The sequence below is a fragment of the Paraphaeosphaeria sporulosa genome, assembly GCF_001642045.1.
Source record: "Paraphaeosphaeria sporulosa strain AP3s5-JAC2a unplaced genomic scaffold CC84scaffold_2, whole genome shotgun sequence".
Taxonomy (NCBI): domain Eukaryota; kingdom Fungi; phylum Ascomycota; class Dothideomycetes; order Pleosporales; family Didymosphaeriaceae; genus Paraphaeosphaeria; species Paraphaeosphaeria sporulosa.
In genome coordinates, this window is record NW_017253361.1 from 1 (window position 1) to 20,812 (window position 20,812).

Here is a 20,812-nt window from a genome sequence, read left to right on the forward strand (position 1 = left end):
ATACTATTATATAGTGTAGGATATTCACCTAACCTCTTTAGTACCACCATCCCTTACGCTTAAATTACTAAATACCCATAAGGTCTAAACCTACGGTTAGGTACGTGGAAACCCCTTATAACATAAGTAAGATGTCTAAGGCCTAGGTAGGCTAGATTAATATACTACATTCGGTATCTACGTGTAGGTATAAGACATTAGATAAGGAGAAAAGGTCCTCTCCCCCCTATCCAGCATGGATCTATCTTCTCACTTCGTCGCAGCCCTCGCCAAGGGTGGCTAGCGCCATGCTTTGACCAATTAGCTAGTAGACGGGCCACCCATCTAATAATCTATTGGCTGGCTACCAGTGCGCGATATCTCTAAGATATACTACTACCAGCAGTATATCCATGCTTGTTAGGTAGCCTCTAAGGTTACCGTGACACTACCCTGGTTAGTACCCTTAGCTAAATCGACTTCTAAATTTAGCTAGTACTGTGAGGTGAGGTCTAGCTATAGGCAATAGTATTTACTTCACGCTAGGATCAATAGTGAAAGGATGACTTGATGGCATTGAGTGAATAATACTTGACTTCCCTGAAGCCTGTGCGCGGCGCAGGTTATGCGCAGCCAACTCACTTGGCACGCTAGGACCTTATTGGGCCTTAGCGCAATATGCTACAACACCACAACGAACTTCGTGATCTGCTCGTTACAAGTACACAATCTAAATAAGCTGAACGCAACAGAATATGTGTAATTTACTCAGGGTGACTTCCGTGAGGTGTAAATACGTGCGAAGGACGCGCAGTACATAAATGACTATGAATGAACACGTAATTACATTAACAGACGTGCGACATAGTGGCGAAGTTGTAGAATGCATAAAAAACCGTTGTGTACAAGTCTGGCATACTGTTCAGCAGACATCAATGCTTTGTGCTACTGGGAGCTAATGACCGATCCAACAAAAACGACCTGAACAGCGGCGATTCTAATTGGCATTAATAGGTTAGCCGGGAAGGTGTGAAGCAATGCATAAGCTCAGTACTTAGACTTACCCAATCATATAAGCAAGTACATTACCATCGGCTAACTTTCGTGCTAGGATGGCGATCATGATTGCAGACTCTCCAACGATAAAGCCCAATCGGCCCCAAACGGATGGTACCGCGTACAACACAATGATTGTCCCTGTGGGAATCATAGAAAGGAGCACTAGATACAGTAGTGCGAGGGCATTTCCAGGAACGTTAGCCAGAGTCCAAGATCCGATATTTGCAAGTCCAGCAAAGCCTGTTGGGCAAGTTTCGGAGCAAGTGCAAGGGTCCAGAGAGACGTACTCTCCCGTTCCCCACTTGTCCTTATGCACCAATTCATGAGTTTCAAAGAGGTCCCTATCAGCATATCGAAACCTTTTAGGCAAGGCCTTCTCATCGAAGTGCCGGAAATATTTGTCCTTTTTTCGGCGCCCCAATGGAACGACATCATAAGCTGGGAGGCTAAGGATTTGCCGTTGTTGAAGAATGGCCTTGTCTGCTCAGCGCATTAGATATATTCTGAGTTATCTAGTTGACATAGCTTGTTAAGAAAACTGAGGCTAACTATAGTATTGGACCCGAGACATCAGTTCTTGAACTTGACCTTCCAACCTAGGGTCACGGCTAGGCTGGGAGGAACGGACGGCGACCCACTTAACAAAGTCAAGGATAGCCGAGTCATTAGTCGCCGCAATTCCAGTCCGGTTTCCGGGGTAATCAGAGGTGTTCTGTATCGTAGCGATAAGGTCCGCTTTTGCCTGTTGTATTTCTACTTGGAGGAAGAGTAGATTCGCAATACCTAGAATCTCGAACTTCTGCACTAATCCCCCTCTTAAAGCCTGCTGTAGGGGTATTTCGTTAGAATCTGAGGGGCCAGACTCTTGAGCTGTCCCTGAAGAGTAGGTTTGTTTCGCCATCCCTAAAGAGCCGCACAGATACTATGTTTTGGAAAACCAAGAACTCTGGCCCCAACACAGTCTCTTTTCAACAGTTTAGAAATTAAAGCTCGGTTAAGATGACAAGAAAAGTAGACATGCCGTGGTCCCGGATCTTATAAATTCTGGATTGCTAATGCAAATACTGAAGTAGTAATATATTCATCAACCGCAAATCCGCCTGTTAACATCTATGCAATATGTGGCAGAGAATAATTGGTGATTCCTACTAGGCTGGTTGATAGGCTGAATCCGCCTGCCAAGCTCTATGCAACATGTGGCAGAGAATGATTGGTGATTGTTTCTCTTCACCCGAGTAGTACTTAGTCTGCTGCACAGCCCACCAAGGCCTCAAGTACACCGTACCACCGTTGAGGTATAGACTTGGCTACTCTGCGGATCTGCAGGCGACAATGACGCGCATTCCAGGAGCCGTCCTCGTTGGCTAGGACTTGTAGTAGAGAGTGCATCAGGAATCAAGGCGCGAAGGGAAGCAAAGGTCATACAACATGCAGGAGACGAATGTTAAATGAGCTCAAGGACAGAGTGTTGGCCGATGGGGTGGAGTTTACGGTCGGGGGTGGAGTTTACGGTCGTGTGTAGAATGTAAGTGTAATTTCATGCTTCCCTCCACCTCTGATATTGCAGGCTACTAAGATTAGTGAAAAACTGCACAGCAGTCAAACGTCTTACGTGAAACGCAAGGTTCGTATCTTATTGCTCTATCTCCTGATCGAAAACTCTTGCTATGGCTATCTGGACAGTTGTATCAAGGAACGTCTTTCTTGGTATTGAGATTGGTCCACTTGGTGCTTAAGCTGGTAACGGCAGTAATGCCACAGGCCGCGATAGTTATTGCAAATGGAATTTTAATGCCCCATGCGTACGCACGGATAATACCGTCCAGTTCCGCCCCAGAAAACACCTGGCGCAAGGATGTAGGACCAGTAGCCGTTATTAAGTGGGGATCGACGCTCGGTGCGGTGCTGGCAAGCTCGTGCACGAGCTGGTTGTCGAAGCCGGACTGGGCGACTGCGATCAAGAATGTTGCGCCAATGGATCGAAAAACTGATTACAGCGTACACAATCAGCTCAAGTACGTTGTAGGGGGGGAGGAAGATCGAGAATATCCTCGGGCAGGGTGAAAATCAACGTACAAATGATTATCGCGGTTACAGGAGCTATGTCGCTTGGCGCAGCAAAAGCCTGCGCAATAATGACTGGGACTTGGAGGCCCATGCCATATCCGAAGCCAGCCAAGATCTGATAGCCAACCCATTTGCCTGTCGGAGTGCCAATATCGAGAGTATAGAGCAGACCAGCAGCGATCGTAACGATCACAGAGCTAGCTACCAGATAGGGAGCGGCGATTCCCGTCTTCGTGATTGCTCTACCGGTGCCGAATGTAGTCACGCTGAACAAGGCGATCAGAGGAATTTGACGAACGCCCGAGCTAGTAGGACTACGGTTGTCGATGCTTTGAAAGTAGATGGGTAGGTAGTAGAGCGTAATGAAATACGATCCTGCGAAGAAAAAGCCCCACAAAGCATTGACCCAAACAGATCTTTGGCGTAAAAGGCGTGGTGTCAGCATGGCGCGTTCGTCTTGCCATAATTCCAGGACGATAAGGGCAAGAACCATAAGACCAAAGCCGACGAGTAAGCCGATGACAGTGCTAGAATTCCACGGATGTGTTATACCGCCATACTGAAGAGCCAGAAGCAATGCGAGGGATGCCCCCATTGTAAGCGCCGTCCCTGGAAAGTCCATTTGCAAAAACTTCTCCTTGAGCGTAGCATCGACCTGCTTAAAGGCTGCAGGGGTCTTGAATGTGAGCAGGATCACAAAAGCGGCCAACCCTCCGACTGGGAGATTGAAATAAAAACACCTAAAGTTTCCGTGTCAGCTCAGATCTGATCATAGAAGATGTGTCTAACTGGAGATAGCCTCTTGTTCTCAAGCGAAGACTAAACAATGCAACAAGTTAACTCACCACCTCCAAGTCGCCGCGTCTGTAAGTGCTCCACCGATGAGCGGTCCAGCAACGGCGGCGACGCCATATGTGAGACCAATGATCCCTGTGTAGGTGGCTCTTTTCGCGGGCTCAGCGGAAAAGGCGGAAATCGTGTAGACTCCAGGCGCGACACCCGAGGCCCCGAGGCCGGCGATAGCACGCCCGACGATTACGGTCGTTGAGTTCTGAGCCACCGCGCTAATCAAACTCCCAATCTCGAAGATGAGTATCGACACCATAAAACTGGTTTTCAGAGGGAAGTATTTGAAAACTTTGCCCCACATGGACTGGAATGCTCCGAGCGTCAGGAAGTAAGCCGAACCGTACCATGAGATATCTTGAAGTCTGCCGAATTGGTCGGTGATCTTTGGGACAGCGGTTGCAACAATGGTCTATATTGTGAAGATTAGCGTACTAGTATTTGTAACAAACGACTCTGCGATAAACTCGTAGCGATAGGACTGACCTGATCCAAGGACATCAGGGTGATACTGAGCACGAGTGCTAGCATGATGAAGAACAGTTCGATTCCCTTAGGGTATTGGACAGGCTTTTGCGGCTCCTTGGCGCCTCTCGGCGTAGTGACAGTATCACCATCTTCAGAAGTATCCGCCTTCTCTGTGCCATTAGTGGTCGAGTTTGCCACAATGGGCGGTCCCTTAGACCCGAAGGTCTGCTTATCCTCCTCGTCCTCAGCCAAATACGGTTTCTCTTTGTTTGCTTCGAGTTTGCTGTCCGCTGATAAGGAAGGGGGAGGTGTGGATCGAGACATGTGTCTGTCGTATGGTCGAAACGATTTGGCTTGATATGAACTTCTGAAGCCCTTGGAACGCGATCTCGAAGCAGTTGGTGTCTGCTCAGCTTCCAATATCGATGAGCGAACGTATGGAGGCAATGTTCGGAGGCGGCCTTCGAATGTTCAGAGTGCAACAAAACCAAATATTATTTATTTTCTTTTAGCGCTCGCTCACCACTATGTCGAGACCCTTGCCAGTGGTTGTACATCGGAGCTAGCCTTGTTAAACGCCGTGAGCGTTGATTAAACGCCGTGAAGTCCGCAAACCCGTTAAAGCCGCTTGTGGGGGTAGGGCAAAGAACTCATTTTCAACGTGTTTGGCAATTTGGTGGGTCATAAATCCCTTCAAGATCGCTGCATGTCGTACGGTAACAGGTCGACTTGGTACGTTCTCTCGCACGATTGCGCCTGTCCTTGTAGTTTCGGACCCGAGAATGGATTGGAACATCTGAACCATCGGTGATAAGCTTCTGCTGGCCGGCTGGTAAGCTTCTATGGTCGGGTACTCTCCTAAAGCACATCTGGCTGGCGGGTACTACCTTGAATGGACTCTTGGACCAATGACTCCTGCTCCGGTCGGCACGTATTAGTATGGGTGACTGAGGTATTGTTGAAAAGTAATTTGTCCCCAACATTCTCAGTGCGCCACGCATGATCGCTCGCAATTTCAAAGACTGGTGAAATGTTTGCTACCCTGACTAGGCGTTTGTCTAGGCCGGTAACCATCTCGTATTCATTGTATCCAACTATTGAAGCGAGGAAGGGACTCCGTGTTGAGCATCATCTTCGAAGGTGAAATTGCCTCCACATTGTCAGCCCCATACTTCGCGGTCTCGAAGTCATGTTGCCCAGCCCTTTTTAATAGCATTGGAAATGTCGTCTGCTGCTGTGGAGAGTGAAGCTAGATTGTCAATGAGCTTTGCAGACGGCTCTGCACAAGTTCGAGTAACATGTCTTGTAAATTGTGATCTATGTATAATGAAGGCCTTGTCAATCTGAATACGCTCTCCAGATCATTGTTTGGATGTTGAAAAAGAACGGATAACGTACAAAGACGCCAGATCGAGAACGGAGTTTGACTTGCGAAATGCAGGCAAAAAAACAGGTGAACGGACCAGTCTGAGTGAGACGATTATGAATGAGCTGGTGAAGTGGTTAAAGCATGCGCCGCAGACTCAGCGCTTGTCTGGGCACATTGTCTTATGCGGAAGGCTAGGCGCTAGATACGACGTAGCGGTGCATGGACCTCGAGGGCGAAAGGCAACCGCAAACGACGGATATAGGAACTGCCGAATTGGGAAAATCTGCTTCTCATGCTTCGTGTGAGATTTTTTGTATGAAATTTGATCACTAGTACCCATGGTATCTCTGAAAGTTTCATGCCGAAAGGCTGTTTGCACGTTTATGAAATATTAGGCTGTTCTGCATCGTCTCCTACACGCAGTTTCTTTAGTGCCTTGGAACAGTCGCAGCGTTGCCCTCCCACCGACACCGTTCACATCTATCAGGTTGTTATCTTTTAAGCGCTGTCCAGTCGAACATATGAACAAATTTGGAAGGGAGGTATCTATGACAGCGTTGTTGCGGGTCGTGTGCGGGGTCGACAGACGCCCTCCAGATGTCAGGCAAGGCTCCGCCAGCTCCACCGACATCAACAAGATCGTACGCGCAGATTACACCACGCCGTTTTACATGGACGTCGCATACGAGGCCATGGATGCATGGAAGACTTGGCTCGTTCTTCGGAACCCGAATGGACAGTGGTTCTTCCATCAGAGCGGCTGGGTCATGCTCAGCGATGAGGGGAGCGATCTTGCGGAGCGGATACGGACGGATTTGAGAGCGCGGGGGAGCGATGGGACGAGCGACCTGGTAATCGATGGTAGTGTGAGGGAGAGGTGGGGCGGGTTGCTGAAGAATACTAGGTTCGATGATCCGAAGATTGAGAAGGGGTATTGGAACCCTGAAGCTAAGCTGGATGGGCTGACGCTGGAGACGCCGTGGCCAGAATGATGGAGGAGGCCGTGAGTAGGGGTGTGAAGTACGAGTGCAGCGGTGTGCAGACTTTGGTAATGGGTGAGAACGGCGTCATGGGCTTGCAGAGGACGGCAGGGTCTATGAGGCAGACAGCGTATTGCTTGCCACCGGCGCCTGAACTTTTCAGCTGCTGTCCGAAGTCGAGGGCATCCTGAACATCAAAGACGGCGATACACTCGAGAAGCAGGTCACAGCTGCTGGAGTCTGCGTCGTGCACTACAAGCTGAGTGACGAAGAGTATGAGACACTGAAGGACAGGCCCGCGATTGTGTAGGGAGACAGAGGAGAGGTCCTGCCACCACCAAGCGGCAACCGCTTGTTCAAATTCACGAATGCGCGGTCTTTCACAAACACAACGAGAACTGCTGACCGCCATTGGATTTCCGTTCCTCCACAAGCAAAGCAGATAGTGGTCTCGTCACCTCTCCAGGCCGAAACACTTGATGGCATCGTGTCGAAAACCATGCCGAGCTTTGCTGCGCGAGATGCCGCACACTGGCGCCTGTGCTGGGATGCTATCACTCCGACGCAGGACCAACTCATCACACGGCATCCGCACCCGCGGCTCATCAATCTCTATCTAGCCGTAGGTGGCAGCTTCCATCGTAGTTCTGGCCTGTCATGGGAAAGTATGTAGTGAATGTGCTCAATGGCGTCAGTAACGGAGAGGAGAAGGACAGGCAGTGGGCTTGGAAGCATGGGAGGACGCAAGCGCGTGGCGCGCATGAAAAGGTTGTGCCCAAGCGCGAGCTGAACGAGCACAAGAGTTGATGAATCGGAGCTCCATTTTTCATCGGCCTTTCCAATTTGAGTTGTTGCAATGACGTCAATGGTGGGGTCTCGGCCAGTACACCGACTGCGTCTACTCTGCATCTACCGATGCACTCGTGGACCCGGCGGATATCACGATTGGAGCCCAGAAGCAGCGTACGTCTCTAGCTGCTCATCTCGTACGGCAAATGCTTGGGTGCGGGCCAACTGATGTTTTGCAACAGCCGCAACTCACCTGCACTACGCTCCTTTCCGCTTCAGCCTCGGCCTCAACATCCATACAATGGCATCCCTGCCCCTGACCTCACATCTCCTCTCCCTCAACCGCGACCAATTCACGCGCGCCACACAATCCCACTTTCTCGCCCGCGCCGCCTCTGGCACCCTCTCCAAACATGTCATCTCCCACTGGCTCGCAAACGACCGCCTCTACATGCAAGGCTACATCCGGCTCACCGGAGAACTCCTCCGCATTACCAAGGTGCCAACCAGGCCCACGCCAAGCAAGGAGGCAGGCCCCCTGGAGCTTCGCTTGGTCGACTGGCTTGTCAGTGCCTTGGTCAACATTCGGCGGGAGGAGCGATTCTTCATGGACGTCGCGGAGCGCTACGGATTGGATGTTGATTTGACGGGACCTGACGGCGTGACCATTGCCGAGGAGAAGAAAATTGAAGGGCTCAAAAGGTTCGAGAAGTTATTTGACAGCTTGACCACGGGGCAATCGACCGAGGCGACTCTGCCATGGCTGGAAGGCGTGGTCTTGTTTTGGGCGACTGAAAAGGTGTATTTTGAGGCGTGGAGCTGGGCGAAGAGGCAGGCGGAGGGGATGACGGAGAAGGAGTATGGGTCGGATGCAGATGGTGGCGCGGTGAGGAAAGAGTTTATTGAAAATTGGACGAATGATGAGTTCATTGAGTTCGTGAATACGTTGGAAGGGATACTGAATGAGGGTGTGCAGGGGGTGGTGGATGGCGACAAGGGGTTGAGAAAGCAAATCGAGGACCGGGCGGAGAAGGTGTGGCAGCAGTTGCTGGATGCTGAAGAAGCCTTCTGGCCGGACGTGGACTAGCTTTGCTGCTTTCCGGGTAAACTATCTCTGTTGTTCGTTCTTGAGCGCTGAAAAATCCTGAGCCAAAAGACTCTCGTGCCAACATGAAGACAGGAGATGAAGCGAAGCTTGATCATCGTCTGAACCGTCAGGCCTAGCATAACTAAGGCTACTGTATGTCTCTGGAAGTTTCATCTTTAACAGCATCTCCGGTCTTCACGTTTGCATCAAAGTGAAGAGCTCAAAAACATGACTGGTACCCCGCCTCATTACATCCTCGTGATCTGGAAGAAGTGGCCCAGGATCGTTCCGGGGCACTCAGTCTCTCAGGCTGATCAACTTCGCGGTTGGTGTTGATTGGAAGCTGTGGTGATTTGAGCCCTGATGCCAAGCAGACGCGCCCCTTGGATACTTTCAGCTCGAGTGAACACAAGCATGTGCGCTTGACCAATAAAGCCACCTATAAGAATTCGAAGGACCGAAGCGGCAGGAGATGCCTAAGGAGGCTCCCTACGCATCATCAACTGTGTTGAGACGCGCTGGACATTATACGGAAGCACATTCTCGTTTGGCACACTGGACGGGATAGAAGCTCTCGATTGGAGACTTGCCAGGATACCTAGCAAAACTCATAAGGTTCCTGTATGAGCCCAGCTGAGGCAAGGTTGACAGTGTTACTGATATGGTACTTTTGGTAGAGGTATGGTACGACCTTTCATCAGGACTTCAATATCAACTTCTCCTTCGCCCCCAAGTCATCCCAGGGTCAACTTTCGGATCCTTGTTCTGCCTTTCCACCTCCGGTCGCGAGCCTTCTCGTTGTTGCACGCTCAAAGCATGCGATGCCTACCTCCATTCATCCATAGATCCCAGGTTGTGGGACGCGCTCTCCAATGCCTCCTGCGTTTCTCCGTAGGCTCTCCATTTGGAAGGTAGTCCAAGAACTGCTTAAGGAATCGTCCGATGCGGGACGCGAAGGTCACAGCTCCTTCTTTCTGAGTCTCGACGGTATCCGCCAATGCTTCTTCCATCTTTCGCATGATTGCTCTGTAGATCTCCCTCTCTTGCTTCCTCCGAACGACTTTTTTGCTCATACGTCTCGATCCTGTCATCTAGTTGCTGCACGTGCTCTTGCATGAGCGTAAGCTTATTCTACACGGCTTTCTCAGCGCGCTCTGCAGCTTCCATGATAGCAAAAAAGCTCGGAGCTAACTAGTTGACGTGACGTAGGTAGAGGCTGCTAGAAGAAGTCGGAGGAGTTTACTGAGAGCAGATTATCAGTGCTTACATTTCCGGGGTCCGTGAAGATGTGTTCACAAGTGTTAGAGTAGCGTTTGGTACAAGTCCTCATAGCCCCTTTCGCGATGCTTAGTGGCGGGAAAGCAAGGACGGACAGGAAAGGAACGCGCTCAATCAAAGGCGGTGAGTGAGGGACTGGCGTCACGCCAACGCCAGTCGAAGTAAGTGAAGATGGCAGATATCACCGCTATGGAGAAGCGTGAGCGATAGCAATAGATGTGATTGCACAAAGGAGTCCTTTGCGAGGGTTATCACTGCTTGCGCAGTTAGTCCATGTTTGTGGCGGTAAACACTCTCGTGGGACTACTTGCAGCAAGCACCATAGCACGAATCTGACCACCATAAGTAGCTTTGGACGAAGAAAAGCTGTCAAAGATTGAGCTGAAGCTCAAACAATGGTATTTCACTCGAATGATCCCCGGATCATCCTACGATTCGCCTTCTTTGATTACAGAACCATCCACACAATCTAAGAAGCTACCAGAGAACATCTCCGCTGGCGTCTGAAATCCTGGAAGGAAAGACCCAGCTGCAACTCGCCTTGCCGCCTCGACAGAAGTAATCGCAGTGAATGTGTACCCATTGACAGTCTGGAGAACCGCACGCTCAACACTTCCATTCCGGGCCTGAATCTCCACAACCGCATGGTATGGGTGCCTTTCTCTTTCCTCAAGCTCTGGACCGAGCGGTAGCTCACCAAGATCACCGACTGGGAACGAATTTCCAGAGACATGAACATACGCGTAGACTGTGGAAGCTCCTGTTGATTTTCTGATAGTGATGAGATCTGGCAGCGTCGCTGGGAAACATTCTACTAAGCCTCTGCCGTCGCCGAAGTCAAAATTCTTATTGCCCTCGGCATTTCGCACCGTACGTCTTCGGTTAGAAGGTGGGTAATTTTCGCCCGCAATAGCTCCTTCCTGTGCACTTATGGCCGATCCGCGCGACATGGGACCAGATACGTGCAAAGCGACAGTGGCATGGACAGGCGACTCCATCCGCTCCGAAGCACGCTGGGCAAGACACCCCAGCATGGCCACGCTGCCGCCACAACCGGGCAGAAGCATTATCCCCGCTCGCTTTGCTTCTTGATCCAGCTCCTCGGCTTGAAAATAGCTGTCCAACTCGGCAGCGATGTCGAGGTAGTGAACGCGATTGCGAAGACAGGCTTTCATTAAAGGTAGAGCAGTGCGATGAAATGGTCCAGCGCAGTTCAGGATGACCGAGACGCCGCTCAAAACCGAGTCTATGACCTCAGCACTGTCAGATACGTTGAAGGTACGGTATGGTAGGTTGAGACTTGATGCGAGATCCTGCAGTCTTTTACGTGTTCGGCCAGCAAGGACGACATCAAGACCAGTTTGTATTGCGTGCTCGGTTGCAAGGAGACCAGTGTAGCCGTAGGCACCATAGAGAAGTACCGCGCCCATTTCTCGCGGGTGCCCGTCAAGCCTGGAGGATGAGATCGATGGGCTGAGAGTTTTGGCTTGATATATAACCTGTTTACAGCGAACAGGCGATTAAACCAGATCTCCAAGTATTGGTATTACCTCCTGGTGCTACCGGTGTACTTAGAAATCGTCGCTTCACAGAAAATACCAGTCAGGAACTCGGAACTCCGGAGCCAGGGCATCGCTCGCATCTCGGAGTTCATCAGGAGAAGTTTTATCGAGTTATTCCGGGCTTGACTGCAGCCATTTTCGAATTTGTTAGAGTTGTGAGGCGCATATGATGAATTCATCGAGGTCGGTTGTCTCCGGCTGGACGAGCTAAACCCGGAACTCCGGGCTCCGGCACCACAGGAAATCGCCTACTCAACTCCACGATTCCAAGATTGCAGCCAAGATCACTGGATACTTCCACAACCATGTTCATCCCTCCAAAATAAGCAAACAATGAGCTAGCAAAGTTTGACAGCCCCACCAACTCCCACTCTCCCATTCATGGAGTCGCGAGTTCCAGCATGCCCATCGAACCTGCGGAACTGCTGTGCACTCGCTGCTCCAGAACGTTCAAGCATAGTCAGTCCACCACTTGGGATAATAGTATCACTAACTAGTTCGCTGCACAGCATCATCACTGGTCCGACATACTCGCCGATGTGTCCAGAACCTGAAAGCACCTTCGAGGCAGAAGTCCTGCAAGCAATGTGTCGTTGCGAAAGCCAGATGTGACCTGCAGCGGCCGCGATGCGGAAGGTGCCAGTCCCGCGAGGTCCAATGCGATTCTGAGCCTGTGAGCGGAGCGCAAGGCTCTCGCCTAGATAGCGAGGACAAAACTCCAACAGAGCATCGACAGCTGCACGAAGGTGACGAGGTGTCGGCATGTTTACCGCGTAATAGCTCTACTACGTTTGTTCCGACGTCTTTGCTCGAAGGCGCTTCAAACAGAACCGGCCCCATATTTAGTTCATTCTGCGACGAGAGCGGCCTTTACACCCCACCGAGCTGGTTTTATGCGCAAGATTACATTGCGCCCGAGGCAATAGCATCGAAACAGCGGAGCCAGATTCTGCTGGGAACGCCGCACGGTACGCTCAGCACTGGTGCGGTCGCTCAGCAAGCCATGTTCCACGTTATACGGGTTTTGCGATCATGGCCTCGTATGATGTCGAGATATGGACTTGGCTCGTTCCAGTTACCTCCGATGATTCATCATATTCAGCTGAAAGAAGGACTTCCCATATCATTTCTTTCTGGAATTAGTCTATCGAAGATGTGGCTCGCAAGCGAGGGACGTAATAGAGAGGTGGCATATGATCTCACACTTAAAGAGGTCAGGACGTGGCTTTGTGAGGTCAGCTCATTCTATTTTGTTACGACATAAAACATGAGCTGACTTATTTTGCAGTATCAATCATACTCTGAACTGGATCTCCTCGCTGCCACACAATCTCTTCTCCTCCTCATGATTATACTCTTTCTTGGCGATGTCCAGAATCCAGTAATCCCGCATCCTACCGACGCCGAACTCATCGTAAGTATGTGGAATGTCAAACACCATCTCGCCAGCACCGGTCTCTTTCTCGACGAAGAGATCAAGCATAGCTTACCTGTCTGGAAGAAATGGGCAATCGTATCAGCCAAGCGCCGCACTATCCTTGCTCTACACCACCTCGAGTGGGCGTGGTCACTGCTCCACGGATACCCTCCCCTGGCCTGCTTTGAGCTGGGGCCCCTGCCAGCACCTGCAGCGGGGTACCTCTGGCGAGAGCGATGCGAGAAGGAGTGGAAGCGGCAGTATTATGAATGGTTGTCTCGATGGGAAGAAGGAGGTGGTTACAAGCTTGGTGAGCTTTTCCATATCAAGCCGGGTGGTGAGATGGATATGAGGAGCGAGACGTGGCTGGCGGAAGTTGATGAGTTTGGCATGATGGTTATGTCGGAAGGTACGCAGCTTAGCCTAGCGATTGTTCTATCCACTAATCTCCACAGTCAACGCAGTCAATGAAGTAAAGTAAACAGCTTCAACCTTACGTCATCACAATCCACCTGCGATATTTTTCAGGCCTTTTACACCATTTACTCGCCCTTGCGAATCGTCTGCTATGCCTCTCCCCGACCTTGCTGTCCCCGATCGTCTGCTCTATTCCCTCTCCGACCTTCCCGTCCTCAACGTCTTCCCCGCCATCTTCCGAATTTTCCGGAAACTTCGCACAAACAAAGATGTTATCTCCCGCCTTAACACTCTTTTCTTCGAGCGCCTTACTCTCGTTAAACCATCTCGTTCCCTCGTCCTTCTTTTGGCCCAATCTATCCACTGGCTGGCCCCGCAGACCTTGAAATAAGATGGGTCCGCTTTGGATGTATTTGTCAAGCGCGAGCTTGAGATCGCGGATGGGGGCGTCCGGGTGGTCTTGGATTGTGATTCCATGGTGCGGTACTGTTCGGTTGTGATCTAGGGGCTGGGGAGTGATGCTATGAAAGCTGTAAGATGTATGCCGGGGGCTACTTATAACTACCTGTGTTGAGCAAGCGAAATGAGCGGAAACTATTTTCCAGCAAGCAGGAAATTTATCTAGGCCATTTTTAAGAGTTTGTAATAAGACCTGACAGTTGCAATAGTTACTTGAGATATCACAATGATCTTATTGTCGCCGATGCTTCGGTGAATGAATGACCCAAATAGGTGCTCGTAGATCGCAGGGAGGTCTTGGACGTCAGTATTTATTGCATGAAGTAAGGAGGGGAATAGATGTATCCACGATAACTGTTTCTGCAGGGTCAACGCCTCATCTACGAACATTCCACTTAGCAACAAACTGTATATCCAACAATCAATCTAAGGCTTTCCCACACCCCAAGTTCCCACTTCTCCAAACCTAGGATCCCACCTGACTAAATCCTCTGGATTTCTGCAACGTCTGCTCATCGTCATCGTCATCGTCATCCCACCAAACACACTCATCACCACTTCTCGATCATCGTCATCGTCTTCATTATCCTCTCAATCTGCTGTATCCGGCGAACTTTGAATGCGCCTTTCTGGAGAACTTTTCGAACTCCCCTTACAACTCTCCTCATACGTTACCAAGCTAACACACACACAACAAACCCTCCCTCCGCATCGCCTCCTCCAACATCGTCGTGCCATCAAACCAGCTGACCTTACTTACCAATACCTAAGTAATTGATCGGCTGGCTCCTTAGACAATTATGTGTCGAAGGCTGGCCCTGGATATACCTCATGATCTTGGGGAAGTTCTCGCGGAGTGGATCGGTGAAAGGATAGGGTGGGAAGCATTTATCGACGAGGATTTGGATGACACAGGATTGGTAGGCTTCGATGAGATGGATCTTGGAGAAAACGGTGGGTTTGGTGAATGGATGTGCTTTGGAAATTGTGTAGGTGTGGCAAGGTGGGTGAGGTTAGCGCAGAATGGTGGTGTACATTCAGGACTGTATATGGCTAGAAGGGAAGTGAGATGTGCAGTAGGGGCTGAATATATTCGTGTGACGCCGACACGAGAAATGAACGGACAGATTTTGTCTGACAAATAACGTAGGTCTAAAGACATTGGCTTGACTTGCTCATGTCATAAATTTAATGCGTGCGGAAAACCGCCAGTGGCCCATCCTTTGTTTTGACAATCCTGGTGGTACTCCCTTTCCAAGAAAAGTCATGATCATTGAAGGCAACTACTTGAGGAAATAAAAAGAGGCTATGAGGAGAGAGAGTTCGTAATAAAATTCAAGCATGCGCTCACAAATCCCAAAAGATCCTATCTCAATGCGCCGAGCAAATGACCAGCCATATGCAAGTAATTGCATCCGCTATTCCAGAGCGTTTATGCCGCTGAATATGCAAGAAAAAAAGGTATCGTGAAATTTTTCGACACCGATTGACAAATGCTCAAGCAAAGAGGCTCTGTCGGCCTGACCAACTCAACTCTTCCCTCCTAGCCTCCGATCCTCCCACACATCCCGTTCTCGTGCCACATCGAAATCCGCAGTCGATGATACTTCTCTGGTCCGCTTCCCACACCCGGATGTACTTCTGCCTTCTTCATCGGCTCGGTTTTCCAATCGCCCCGCTTGCCGTCGTCAACAGGAAGAACCCAGTTTTTGAGCTCTTGCTTCTCGCGCCAAGTCTTGAGCAGCTGTCAGATATTAAGTATTGTATCGAAGCTTGGAGCCTGATAATGTTCTGCATTTACGTACCTCGTTCTGTAGCTGGATCTTCTTCTGGAACGTTCCATCGTTGTCGCCCTCTGCCACAACAAGAAGAGGGTCCAGATCCACGCTATCATTCGCACAGTATATCTCGCTATGATGCCGCTTGCGCTGAGCCAAACAGAGGTCGGCGTGTCCATGGCGTATGCAGCGGGAGCAGGCGGGCAGCGTGCGGGAGCAAGGGAGGCCTGAGAGGACGCATTGGAGGCAGGAGGTGAGGAGTATGAGGTGGTTCGCGTGTGGGTCGAAGCCTTTAAGAGCTGGTGTACCAGTAGTGGGGATCAACTTTGGTGAGGACTCCGAGGACCCGGATTCGAGGGGCGAATCGTCAAGGAGTGTGGCCGACGTTGCGGCCTCGAAACCGCTGTCGTCGAAAAGCTCCACGCTGTAGAGGAGCTCCTTACGTGCGCGTAGCTCATCCTCGTCGTTGAGGCTCGAAATTTCTGTTTCGGGGTATCGGTGGCGGCGGGCAGAGACACAATTTGAGTCTGTCGGGCCGCATGGAGAGTCGAATATCGAATCGGACGAGAAACTTGTATCGGTCGGCGAGATTTCCTCGCAAAGCTGTGCCCCATACTGCTGGATACTTAGAGGCCTCAGCGCAGGTGTGCCAGGCGATGCGGTTGTCGTCGTTTGCTGTGCCTTCTCAAGGTCGATTTTGATCTCTACGGCGGCCAGCCATGACTCCACGCCATTCACGTTGTCCCCACCGTGCGCTCCCTTGACGTCGTGGATACCCATATCGCACTTTGTAGTCGAGATCTTGACGTTGACTATGTCGTTGAGCGGTGCGATCTCTTTCTTCGAGGGCATGTCGCGTCTCATAGGTGCCGGGGTGTGACTTCGAAGTCGGGGTGAAGCGGACTCTGTCGAGGATATGCAGGCGATAAAATATCTCACCTGCGTGAGATAGCGACCAGATTCCCAAAGAAGCAAGCGAAGGGAGCTCTGGGCGGCGCATGGTGTCAGTCACGTAAATGGAGCATACCGAGGCGATGGGCCTATGTACGCATGGTGGATAAGCCGGTAAGCAGAAATAAAGAAGGTAAGTATAGAGGCCAGTCTCCAAGGTCGAGAAGAGAGAAGCACCGATGTCGGAAGTCTAATTGTAATGGCTCAAACCGATTGTAAGGAAGGTACCACCCAGACATTCGTTTGCTCAACAACTAAGCAGAAGGCGGCTACGGCTTCACACTCGACACATTACATATCTATTTCCCGCCGAACTACTGATAGGTTGCTCCCCGGGTATCAAGGGCTGCTAAATGGATACACGTGCTCTATATAAAGCAAAAAAGCTACAGCACAAACCCACCCAAAGTCACATTCCTCCAGCTTCTCGTCGGATGTGTATCTTCCAGTTCTACACACCACCAAAGTACCTCCTTCGTCTTGTCTATTTGACCGCTTTCTTCGTACGCGCGGGCCAGCGCATACCACGCTTCGGAATAGTCCCACCCAGCACCGCGTTTTGTCAAGATTGAAAGGAGACCAAAGGCACGATCTCGAGCAGCAAGGCGACTGAGCTCGGGTGGCGAAAGCTGGTTCTCAGCCGAGGGTGTGTGTGCAGTCATATGTGGCGTTGGCGAATCCTTTGAGTTTGCGATCGAAGGGATAGGTGGTGGCGCGGGGCCATCTAGACTGGATGTCCGCTCCATTGGGATGACTTTGCAGTATATGTCAAGCAGAATATTAGAGAGTCCGACAATGGCTTGCGGATGATCTGGGAAATGCTGAACCGCTCTTTCAAACTCGTCACGCGCATCGTGTTTTCGGTCTTGGGCTGAAAACAATTCTCCGCGCTACAAACTTGTTAGAAAACATTCCAAAGTAACTTAGAAGATTCGCTTACCGCAGCGTAGACATCACCCCAAAGCTCTTCTACACTCTTGCCACCGCCCCATCCTCTTTCTGCAAAACCTTTACTGGACGAGGTTTCCTGGGCTACCTCGGCCTCAAAGATTTCTACGAGCTTTTGAGCTTCGTTCACAGCATCATTGGCATCTTCGTGCATGTCCGCTCGCGTATAGAGGCCACAAATGAACAACCATATTGAAGCCAATAATGAAACTTTCTGCCGGCGTTCCTGAATCTTGGAGAAGTGGGGCTCCGGCGGGATATAGCCCGGGTTGGGAAATGGCGCAGGTAGCCGTGTGTCTTGCTTGGGTGGCTGACTGGTGTGACCGGAAGGCGGCGGCTCTGCTGTGGGCGACATGTTGTGTGGTATAGGTCGCAGCGAGCGCTCATTGCTGACAGACCTACGGTTTGAGCTCGAGATTGAAGAGCGCCGGGCCGATCTACTGCGCACAGTGCTGTTTCGAGCCGGTGTACTGTCAGCAGCCCCGTCTAGCAATTGGGGTACTTCGGGTTCTTGTTGTCCATCCATCTCAGATCGCCTATTCAAGCTACTGACACTTTTTTTCCGCAATTTACTGGGACTTCTTTGTACACTAGAGTGATCATCGCGATGCCTGTGAGGCAGTAGGTGATGGTGATGATGTTCTTTTGCATTGCCGTTTGTGTTTTCATCAGTGACTTGAATGGTAGGTGCTTGAGACGTTTGCGTGACCGCTGCTAACGCGTCAGAACTTGAGAGGGAAGAGTGCTGTGCAGTGTGATTCTTCAACGGGCTTTTGACAGAGCCTTTTGATCGAAATATGCTGCCTCGAATCGTGCCTGCTGAACTTTTCGGCGGTGCCATCGTGACCGGCTTCGGTGGAATCTTTTCGGCAGCGGGATCGCCAAAGAGTCGTGCGTATAGAGCGAGGAGCTCATCGCATCCATCTACTGCAAGATGAGAGCCATCTACAATTTCCACCAGAGCTAGCTGCGTCATCTTGATTTCAAGGACTGCGGTCTTCTCGAAACGTTCCATTCGGTCAACAATACCAAAACTCCGCTCGCTCTTGCCATTGGCTTCGTTAAGATGTTCGCTGCGGTACCCTTCGGCGTCATCCTTGCCGAATAGGATGAAAGGATCTCCAAATTGTTCAAAGGCTGCTTCGCAGGCTTGCTCTGCAGCAGGGAAATCGGACCGCGCAGTCAACAGGAGCGCCAGCAGATGCCAAAACGGTATCAGTTTTCGCTCTCGTCCAAACTCTATCGCGGATCCGGGGTTTATTACGCCATCAGCACTGGTGGACGCCTTACTCTTCGTTGCAGGGGAAAGAGCCACCTTAACGGCTTTGACAGATCCAGGTATGTCCCTTGTCTCGGCCAATACCAGGGCCAGGGCATACAGCGCCTCCAGGTTGTTCGACTCTCCTAGTTTCGGCGCGAGTGATTTTCGGAGATAGGACACAGCTTTCGCTTGGATGCCAGCACGAGCGTCTGCTTCGTAGGTGAAACGCGCCCATTGAGCCAAGCTGATGCCAATTGCACAGTATGCAATAGCAAGGGAACGTGGCTCTACGATCGTCTCGATTGATCGTGTGGAACCTGCTTCAGACGCGGTCAGACCAGTATGCTCGCTTTGTTCAAGCCATTTCTCGATAGTTTCGCCGATCTCCAAGGCTTTCTTAGATTCTGCGTGGGAGCCAAAGCGGCATAAGACTCTGATCGCTTCCGCAGACGTCCTAAGAACGGTGCTGTCGTCGTCAACTCCGGCGTCCCGTTCTCCAGACTTCTCCGCTCGGTCCTTCCCACGCGTTATAATGTCTACATATGAATCATAGGCTTTAAAAGCGAGGTCAAAATCTGCAAGAGCCGCGTGAACGGCAAAGAGGTGGCGCAGAATCTGTGTGGAGTGGAAAGTCTTCGTGGCCGCCCTGTAGAGGACGTCTAACATGCATCTGCCGACAGCTTCCTTACCGCCAGCGCCTAGGTCTGCATCAGTCCAAGAGGGTCCGCAAAAGACTCGCCAGTTGTCGATGGCGGAGTCGACCCATTGTTCGATTTCAGTGTTACTGTCGCTAGCTCTGGGGAAATGAGTCTCCTTCAACAGCAAGCTTTCGTAAATCGTCTCGACCTTCTTCAGCTCGGCACGCTGCTGGAGCCTGGAGTGTGGTAGCGCGGGTGCCTTTTCCGTCGCATGATCTGCGTATTCCGACCCAGAATCGTAGGGGACGTCTTGGCGCAGGATGGCTGAGAGGGTGTCGTAGTATGCTTTCCATGCCTGGCGTCGGTACGTGGCCGCGTTCGCACCCTCGCTCCCACCGCCTTTTGCTGTAGTTTCCCAGTATTTGGCCCAGAAGCGGAACGCCTGAAGAGCATCTGCGAGATCCGTGTAGTTTGAACCACCCAAAGACTGATTGGACAAGTGGCAGAGACGCACGAGAAGATGCTCGGTCCACATCCTGAACTGTGGCGTCTCGTGGGCAGCGGAGTTGGTGGACAGCCACGGCAGAACTGATGCGAAAGAGGTGACGGCTTCTTCTGGCGAGTCAGTCTTTTCGTGTGACGAGCCTTTGAGGAAGGCGCCCTTGACAACGCACACGCGTGTCCAATTGGTGGGGGTTGTTTCCTGCATCTTGGTCGCAACTGCCGCCATGTCCTTGGGCAGACGCGCGACGGCCAGGCCGGGTTCGTCGAGTACATAGTGTAGCCATGCTAAGCAGACGGTGGCCTGAAATGCATCCTGAACGTGGTCGCCCTCGTCGTCTATGGCGGTGAGCAGCGTGGGTATGACGGTGGACAGGCCCGAGGAAGCGGTCGACGACGCGGTCGAGGGTCTCTGGGTGCTGTACTTGACTATCTGCGCTTCGGCGCGTGCTGTTTTGGTGAGGCCTATCACTGGTTAGTTTCGATCCAAGAGATGGACGGGGTTGCTGACATTGGCGGTGCGGCGCATGTTTCTCGACCTTCCTGCACAGCTCAGGAACATCGCTCCACCGCGCGGCACAGCGCGCATCGTCGAGCTGGGCAATGTAGCGCAGCGCCTTGTCGCTCTCGGGGTGATTCTGCTGCAGCGTGAGCTAGAATGCGGAGATGACGTCGCCCGAGGGGTCTCGAGTCGCGGTCGCAAGAAGGGCTACGTACACCCATTGTGGTACGGGGAGGCCTATCGCTACAGGCAGGGCAGGAAGACGCGCAAATTCATGTTCGAGGGAGATGTACTAGTGGGAGAAGACTGCAACAGTGCAAGTACTCCAGACACTCCACGCACGTCGTCCCACGCGGCAATGTGAACGTAGGCGACGCACCCCTGCCGCTTGGCGGCTCACTAGCGCCCGCCATCCAAAAAAGTTCACCGTTCGCTGAAGATGCGCTTCCAGCAATT

At 51.3% G+C, this 20,812-nt stretch overlaps 7 protein-coding genes across 7 annotated transcripts; 3 read left to right on the forward strand and 4 right to left on the reverse strand.

The window, feature by feature from the left end:
* Nucleotides 1-2,726: 2,726 nt before the first annotated feature.
* Nucleotides 2,727-4,743, reverse strand: CC84DRAFT_1084432 (MFS general substrate transporter; the record flags this gene model as incomplete). The annotated part of the gene is made up of 4 exons (XM_018174053.1): nt 2,727-3,025; nt 3,115-3,845; nt 3,951-4,363; nt 4,438-4,743. 4 exons carry the CDS (start codon nt 4,741-4,743, stop codon nt 2,727-2,729), a joined length of 1,749 nt encoding a protein of 582 aa, XP_018039532.1.
* Nucleotides 4,744-6,125: 1,382 nt separating this feature from the next.
* CC84DRAFT_1160393 (uncharacterized protein) lies at nt 6,126-6,865 on the forward strand. The gene has a single exon (XM_018177487.1). It carries the CDS (start codon nt 6,337-6,339, stop codon nt 6,778-6,780), a length of 444 nt encoding a protein of 147 aa, XP_018039533.1. The 5' UTR covers nt 6,126-6,336; the 3' UTR covers nt 6,781-6,865.
* Nucleotides 6,866-7,799: 934 nt separating this feature from the next.
* Nucleotides 7,800-8,837, forward strand: CC84DRAFT_1160394 (heme oxygenase-like protein). Its single transcript, XM_018177488.1, has one exon. The coding sequence runs from the start codon at nt 7,859-7,861 to the stop codon at nt 8,642-8,644; it is 786 nt and encodes a 261-aa protein (XP_018039534.1). The 5' UTR covers nt 7,800-7,858; the 3' UTR covers nt 8,645-8,837.
* Nucleotides 8,838-10,328: 1,491 nt separating this feature from the next.
* On the reverse strand, nt 10,329-11,640 carry CC84DRAFT_1160395 (NAD(P)-binding protein). Its single transcript, XM_018177489.1, has one exon. The coding sequence runs from the start codon at nt 11,350-11,352 to the stop codon at nt 10,351-10,353; it is 1,002 nt and encodes a 333-aa protein (XP_018039535.1). The 5' UTR covers nt 11,353-11,640; the 3' UTR covers nt 10,329-10,350.
* A 102-nt stretch (nt 11,641-11,742) lies between these two features.
* CC84DRAFT_430264 (uncharacterized protein) lies at nt 11,743-13,445 on the forward strand. The gene is made up of 4 exons (XM_018186218.1): nt 11,743-11,943; nt 11,994-12,718; nt 12,773-13,310; nt 13,357-13,445. The coding sequence occupies exons 1-4, from the start codon at nt 11,886-11,888 to the stop codon at nt 13,380-13,382; spliced, it is 1,347 nt and encodes a 448-aa protein (XP_018039536.1). The 5' UTR covers nt 11,743-11,885; the 3' UTR covers nt 13,383-13,445.
* A 1,604-nt stretch (nt 13,446-15,049) lies between these two features.
* On the reverse strand, nt 15,050-16,555 carry CC84DRAFT_1234402 (uncharacterized protein; the record flags this gene model as incomplete). The annotated part of the gene is made up of 3 exons (XM_018183819.1): nt 15,050-15,521; nt 15,583-16,460; nt 16,495-16,555. The coding sequence occupies 3 exons, from the start codon at nt 16,553-16,555 to the stop codon at nt 15,321-15,323; spliced, it is 1,140 nt and encodes a 379-aa protein (XP_018039537.1). The 3' UTR covers nt 15,050-15,320.
* A 231-nt stretch (nt 16,556-16,786) lies between these two features.
* On the reverse strand, nt 16,787-20,684 carry CC84DRAFT_1110334 (uncharacterized protein). The gene is made up of 4 exons (XM_018175246.1): nt 20,572-20,684; nt 20,366-20,492; nt 17,447-20,319; nt 16,787-17,396 (listed from the first exon to the last, which is right to left on the reverse strand). Exons 1-4 carry the CDS (start codon nt 20,575-20,577, stop codon nt 16,893-16,895), a joined length of 3,510 nt encoding a protein of 1,169 aa, XP_018039538.1. The 5' UTR covers nt 20,578-20,684; the 3' UTR covers nt 16,787-16,892.
* Between the last annotated feature and the right edge of the window lie 128 nt (nt 20,685-20,812).